Below are 6,906 nucleotides of genomic sequence, written 5' to 3'. Positions count from 1 at the left end.
TTGAATGTTCACCGCATGCGCACAAAGCAGCTGGACCTTGCGCGAGAAAGAGGCTACTATATTGTCTGCACCGTAATATTTGGGCTTCAGGTCGGCACCGTACTAGCAATATAGAAGTATTACATATATGGTCAAAGGTTACGGCTATTATAAATCAATTCTCCCCAGCCAGTGAATGGCGTATGGATTAACCTTCACGGTCCAAGAGCCACAAGTGCACCAAACCTATAAACCAATCCTTAATCGATTCTTTTATTAGAATTGATCCAATTGGTCCAATCATAACGATTAATTAACCTGAATTGACCAATCGCGGTTAACGAGTAAACGATCAATTTATAATCGTCCAGTGGAAACTCGTCTTAAAGTGTTTTACTTATTTCAGGGACAAAAGTCCCTAGAAGATACAAGTTGTTATTGGATATTGTATATCACACATTGTAATAGTCGCCTTAAGTTTCATAACACAGTACGAAAATCAGCCAATCAGCGATATGGACAAGTTTTAGTCGTCCTATAAGACAACGTCTCATATTTAGTTAATAAAAAATTGTTCTTTTTTATCGACCGAAGCGCACTTAGTTGCAAATAGTTTTTGTCCAAAAGGTTGTCTCTTTTCCCTCACGATAGCAACTGCGTGAGCAACACGAACGAGTTTGCAACGTTTTTGCGAACATCAGTTTTCCAAGGTGTTTTCCGCGATTAGCCTTTGACCATTGACTAAATCTTTCTCTGTTTTATGAGATTGCATCTCAACGACATTGTCGGGCCAGCGCCTCGGTAACATTCACACAATATTCAAATTGCGTGGCAAGAATTGTATTTGTAGAGATTGACGTAACGTTGAGAGGACTTGAGGCGTCGTTGTTTCACACGTCGTTCGATCGTAAGAGCGCTTTTTTCACGAAAAATTTGTTGTATCGTTGCAACCCAAATGTCAGGCATAGCGATCGCCAGACTCGCCGAGGAGCGAAAAGCATGGAGAAAGGATCATCCTTTCGTGAGTTATCAGACGTTCTGCGTACCATGTTTTCGCGGGAATACGCCACCGGCGTCAGTCCGCTTTGTGTGCATGAAATTTGTTACTGGATGCGATTAAACTGTAAATAATAAACCGCGTTATTTTCTCAAATAAAAAAAAATTCAGCTTTTAAAATTCTGTCAAACAAACTGATAACAAATAAATTTTTTACCTCTTTTTCTCTCTTTGTTTTACTGTCTTTGAAAAAATATATATATATTTTGTACAAACAAAACAAGAAAAAACCCGATATTAAACAAATTTTAAAACTCATAGTGTTTATTTTATTAATATTTAATTTTTTTGAGGCAGTAGAATTCACACACACATTTAAAAGTTTAAACCTTTCTCCAACAATATCATTACAATATCTTGTTTATAGGGATTTGTTGCAAGGCCAACTAAGAATCCAGATGGTTCTCTAAACTTAATGAGTTGGGAATGTGCCATTCCAGGAAAGAAGTCTGTAAGTTAATTTTCTTAAGGCGAATCACGTAAAAGTAATTGCAATTGTATTAAACTTGTGAATTTGTAGACTCCTTGGGAAGGTGGATTATACAAGTTACGCATGATTTTCAAAGATGATTATCCATCTAGTCCGCCAAAATGCAAATTTGAGCCACCTTTGTTCCATCCTAATGTTTATCCATCTGGCACTGTTTGCTTATCGCTTCTGGACGAAGAAAAAGATTGGCGACCAGCAATCACAATCAAGCAGATTCTTCTTGGCATCCAAGATTTGTTAAACGAGCCAAATGTGAAAGATCCGGCTCAAGCTGAAGCATACACAATATACTGGTAATGTTTTTTTGGAAATGTATTAATTTAATTACGAAAGAAGTTCGTAATTGTTCAAATATAATCGAGTATCTTATTTTATAGCCAAAATCGTCTGGAGTATGAAAAACGAGTTAAAGCACAAGCCAGAGCGATGGCTCCGCAGGAGTAAATTGTATGAAAATATCAAATCGAAATATTTAAGATGTGTAAGAAAACAAAAAATTCTGTGTACACTTCTCTAAACTCATTTATCATTCTTAGAATTAATCCTTTTTTTTTTTTTATAAGGAAACTTATTAAATGTGTAACTAAGGTTTCTTTTCATCCCACACAAACATTCATCCATTCAGACATCCATTAGACATCTATTAGATGTCGCACGGAGCTGTCGACGTCTAATAGATGTCTAATGGAGTTTTTGTTCTGTGTGGGTTATTTACTAGATTAAGTTTGTGGGATCTTCTTAAGCTTTAAAACAATAAGCGTTTTATAGCAAAAAGTATAATATTACGTACTCTGTATCTCGCAAATATTCTTTTATTATCTTTAAGATTAACTGCAGTGTAAGACACGTTTAACTTTAAGATGGGATTTATATATATTTTGTGACCTAAACTTTAATTTGTAAGTCTTATAAGTAATTATTCTGCTGTTGCAGGAATACAAATGATAGACTTAAAAAGAAAAACAAAAGCAACTGTTAAATATCACATCTATATTAGTTCTACTCTTGCATTGTATAAGTTTATTTAAAAAAAAAAATTTATTAAGTGATACGAAAAATCTCCAAGAAAATAAAAAAAAAATACTCCAATTCTATACTCCGCGCAGAATGTACGTTGAATCTCTTGAGCCGGAAACCCTTGGAACTTTATGCAAATTTGTCCTTTATCCGCAGGAGAACAAGTTTCCGTATCGGTGAGTGTGTGACTTAATCGAAACTGAATCGAGGTGACTGCCGATTAAGTTCAATCTGACACTTCCTCGCTACCTCCCTCAAAATATCGATTCTCCTACTCGGCTTTCAAAGAAGTTGTTTATTCAAACAGTTTATTATCGCTGTAACATCATCTCGAGGTGACCTCCGATAGTGTCATCAGTGAGCACATTACAATGTGTATGTGACCTATGTGCGCGCAGTGAAGCGCTCATTTGTGTCCAGTAACAAGTAAGAGAGCGAGTGCTTGGTATATAAAGGAAGAGTTTTTTTTATCAATCATATCAGTCGGTGATTACTAAATTCGCTTAGTGGTATCGCGAAACTACCAAACACAGCTATTGTCGTATCATCAGCAACACGATGCCGGCAGCTCAAGATTCCGTGATAAGAAAACTCAACGCCGGACTCGTGACCGCGTGCGTAATCGGCCTCGTATTGTCGTACTACGCGTACCTGGTGGAAACCAAGAGGGAACATGACAGTTCGTACGAACCGATGTGCGACATCTCCGAGCACATCAGCTGCACCAAAGTGTTCATGTCTGAGTAAGTGCGCATATCCGTTACTACTTGCACAAACCAACGCATTGATAATGAGACTGCAGAACGCGTTTGGACGCAAGGGACAACAATGAGCGGTAGCCAATCAGCATTTTGCTCTTAGAGAAAAGCAGCAAGATGACTGACTGTTCCTGCAATAGCTATAGCAAGTTAACAACAAACGATGTTTTTTTTTTTACCACAAATAGGTCGATATACTGTTGTTTCATTCATGCGCTAATCTACCAAAAAAAAAAACTAAAGTAGAACAACAATTGAACAGCAATAAATACTAGACGTGTCCATATGTTGACCAATCACGTTTGCTGATTGTTACTTTACGTTCCTCGTTATAAATTGTTTTTGGAGTTCCAAAAAGTTGCGAGATTTTTAGACACGTTAACTGATTATCAAACAGAGAATTTCCATAAAATTTACGAGACAAACTTACTATATGTACTTGGAGCAAAAAATTTTGGTGGAATGTACTTTTTCTATTGCTCTATATCACAGACGTGGAATGAGACGTAGCGCCATATTGGCTTCATACCGACATGGCTTCATATCGCGCGAATTGTTGAACAGTGTGTAAACCGGATAATATAAAGAATAACTTATTGATACTGTTTTTCATCATTTTTTTTTTTTTAATAAATATTAGTTAAAATACAAAATACAAAACCTACATTATAAGAGTGTAAATTGTGTCAAACGTGATCATGAAATTATTTCAAATATAAAATATAAGCAAATAAAACATGATATTTTTCAACAGGAATCAAATAAGCCCGATACGAGCCATTCGCAGGATGTTTGTGCGGAAACTATGCGTGTACATATATATATATATATGCACAAACATCCTGCGAATGGCTCGTATCGGCCTTATTTGATTCCTGTTGACAATTTCACGAGCGTTAAGTCTTATGATATTTTTCAGATATGGCAAAGGATTCGGACTGATGCCGAAGAATTCCATGTTTAACGTTCCAAATTCCATATACGGTTTATTATTTTACACGCAGATGTCAATTTTCAGTACGTATTTTTTAGTAACCCGTATTATATTTAAGTAATATTTGTGTGTATTTACGAATTAATTAATTGAATTTTGTTTCTTTACAGGTATGATTAACGATTACGCCTTCTCTGGCGTGGTTGTTGCTCTGGGACTGCTTTCTAATATCGGCTCGATATATTTGGCTTATCTGTTGTATATGTTTAATGATATCTGCGTGGTGTGCATTAGCACATACGTTGTAAACGCGGCGATTACGTATCTTGCAATTAAGAAGTTTCGAATATTGCACGTCAGTACCAAGAACAAAAAGAAAATGAAATAAATGTGAGAAGTTTAATCGCAATTTTTGCACAGTTACGAATTGAAGATATTAAAAATTCTTTTTTTTTTTTTACTATATATTTTTTTATTCAATTTATGTGTCAATGTATATATATTTTTTTAGGCAGAGATAATATCGTTTAGATTACCTTTCCATCGTGAATAAGATTAAGTTTTTTGTGTAACAATTGATTTTTACAAATATTTTTATTTTATATAATATTTTATATCTTATATAATTGCTTTTTTCTCAATTACTATTCTTCTTTTTTGGTTTTCATGAATATGTAAGAATATACAAGAAAAATACATTCACTAAATATTTGAATTCTCATTTTAATGTTGTATAAAATTGATATATATATATACGTATATTACTGTAAATCAATTAATATATAAATATCGCACTGATATGTGACAAATCGTGTCTCTATTTACTTAAATATTATTAATAACTTAAATATGATATATGTATATGTGTCTACACATATAGGGACTCTATGTTATATCAAAATCAGTTATACGACTTTCTCACACACACGTATAGTTTTTCCTAAGAATGTCAGCAATTTAGTTATTAACAATATGTGGCACGCGTATAAATGTTGAAAAAAATATAAAATAAAAAAAGTTTTAATAATAAACAATATTTGTTATAATAACTGTTAAATATATCAGTTCCATTTGATGTGTGACTTTAATTCTCATATATGTAAATCTAATTTATATAAACAGTTTGTAAAAAGAACACTTTTTTTTCTTGTCCAAGTGCAGATCATAATGTAAAGTAGCTACAAATCTTCTGGCAGCAGAACTGGAATGCATACACACGAGCGCATAAGTGTGTACTTTCTTAAACAATTGTCTACACAATTACTTTTTATTTACTTACGTCGACAATATTTCACATTAACACGCGTAAATTAATTGTTTAATCTCGCGAAACACATCAAACATTTAACGTGCGATAATGTGAAAATCTTTCAACAAATAAACTCATTTGTTGAAAGTATATTTTTCGAAAAAGATTCAGTTTTTTATATATTCATACTCTTCCCCGTTTCTTTCGAGTGATCGTAAGAGCAAAAAGAGGTCCGTTACTCGTAAAATAAACGATTTTACACTCATCGTCACTAATGGCGGGATTTCAATATTTATTATCTCTGAACAAGTCTCTGTTACTACGACTGATGCTGGCGAGTATACCGGGGCTCTTCAGCGGCGGCGTTTCGTTCAGCCGGTTAAGTTGCAAGTTCGAGGTGTAGGGTGCGCGTGTAGGTGCGTCAACGTCGTTCTTGTCGGCCTCGACGTTGAAGCTCTTGCTGCGCGACAGCGAGGACTTGTACGTTCTTTCGGGCTTCGCCGGCACCTGAAGAGTGCTGTACGCGTTAACCTTGGGCGACGTCGTGCTCACCGTGTTCTTGATCGATATGTTAATCATGCTACTGTGCTGTCCGGTTTTGCCGGGTGTGCCGTGTCGACCGAGCGCCTGGTGTCGTCTGCTGGTCTGCGACGCTGTCTGCACGCGTGCCGACGAGTGTCTGTCCGCACCGCCGCCGTGGGAGTGCAGATTTCGCGGCAACGTCTGCGTCGAGCGGAATTGTTCCTCCCGTTCGTGATCGCCGGCCAGTCTGCTGGTGGATTTGCTAAACCTGCCGAGCGAGCCGGAGGCGACGCTGAAACGCGGTCGTTTCCGAAACAGATGACACCAAAAAAAAAAAAAAAACAATCGTGCGGATGTTCTCTCGTCGATTCGCATGCGACGACGATCGAATGTATCTTATGTATGAGTTCTCTCTCGATTTCTCGCATGCGTCCTTTTCATGCAGCCCTCACCCGAAATTGAAGCGACCTTCGAGATTCGCTGAGATGCGACTTAAAAAGATACCCAAAAAGCGACCCGATTTAGACGTTTGACTTCTGAAGCTTATACACCTAGCGCTTTGGCAGCCTAGCATGAGAAAGCGAATTTTTCGTCTACTCACGATGACAGATTTAAAGAGACAAATTTTCACTCTCTCTCTCTCTCTCTCTTTCTCTCTCTCTTGTTTGACAAGATGTGAAAGCATGAAATATCGTCAAAAAACGCTGTGTCATTCTTAACAAACACGTATGTAAGTATATACAAAGATAGAACGCTTAGAGTTATCTTCTCATGCTTTCACTTTGAATTGCGTCTCGAAACAAAAAATTTGTTTTCAAAGCAAAACTTATTTGGAAAATTAAATGAGATCATCAAGTTGTAATGCATTTTTTTCTGTGTATTTTTTTTTTTTTTTTTTTT

The 6,906-nt window shown here is 36.1% G+C and overlaps 3 protein-coding genes across 9 annotated transcripts in view; 2 read left to right on the top strand and 1 right to left on the bottom strand.

The window, feature by feature from the left end:
* Nucleotides 1-618: 618 nt before the first annotated feature.
* On the top strand, nucleotides 619-2,511 carry LOC109856098 (SUMO-conjugating enzyme UBC9-B). Its single transcript, XM_020431022.1, has 3 exons — nucleotides 619-1,000; nucleotides 1,404-1,487; nucleotides 1,557-2,511. The coding sequence occupies exons 1-3, from the start codon at nucleotides 935-937 to the stop codon at nucleotides 1,821-1,823; spliced, it is 417 nt and encodes a 138-aa protein (XP_020286611.1). The 5' UTR covers nucleotides 619-934; the 3' UTR covers nucleotides 1,824-2,511.
* Nucleotides 2,512-2,699: 188 nt separating this feature from the next.
* On the top strand, nucleotides 2,700-4,786 carry LOC109856097 (vitamin K epoxide reductase complex subunit 1). Its single transcript, XM_020431021.1, has 3 exons — nucleotides 2,700-3,286; nucleotides 4,221-4,318; nucleotides 4,406-4,786. The coding sequence occupies exons 1-3, from the start codon at nucleotides 3,102-3,104 to the stop codon at nucleotides 4,621-4,623; spliced, it is 501 nt and encodes a 166-aa protein (XP_020286610.1). The 5' UTR covers nucleotides 2,700-3,101; the 3' UTR covers nucleotides 4,624-4,786.
* LOC109856096 (serine/arginine repetitive matrix protein 1) overlaps nucleotides 4,682-6,906 on the bottom strand; it is an 18,475-nt gene continuing 16,250 nt past the window's right edge. For 5 of the 7 annotated variants that reach the window (XM_020431015.1, XM_020431012.1, XM_020431013.1 and 2 more), the window contains exon 12: nucleotides 4,682-6,298. In XM_020431015.1, the coding sequence (XP_020286604.1) occupies nucleotides 5,770-6,298 (529 nt within the window). In that variant the 3' untranslated portion in view covers nucleotides 4,682-5,769. Of the gene's footprint in view, nucleotides 6,498-6,906 lie in introns of all 7 variants that reach the window. The other 2 variants (XM_020431018.1, XM_020431019.1) reach the window with 2 other exon arrangements.

The sequence above is a fragment of the Pseudomyrmex gracilis genome, unplaced genomic scaffold (assembly GCF_002006095.1).
Source record: "Pseudomyrmex gracilis isolate BER0280 unplaced genomic scaffold, ASM200609v1 scaffold_107, whole genome shotgun sequence".
Lineage (NCBI taxonomy): Eukaryota > Metazoa > Arthropoda > Insecta > Hymenoptera > Formicidae > Pseudomyrmex > Pseudomyrmex gracilis.
This window is presented reverse-complemented; position numbering and strand designations above follow the sequence as displayed.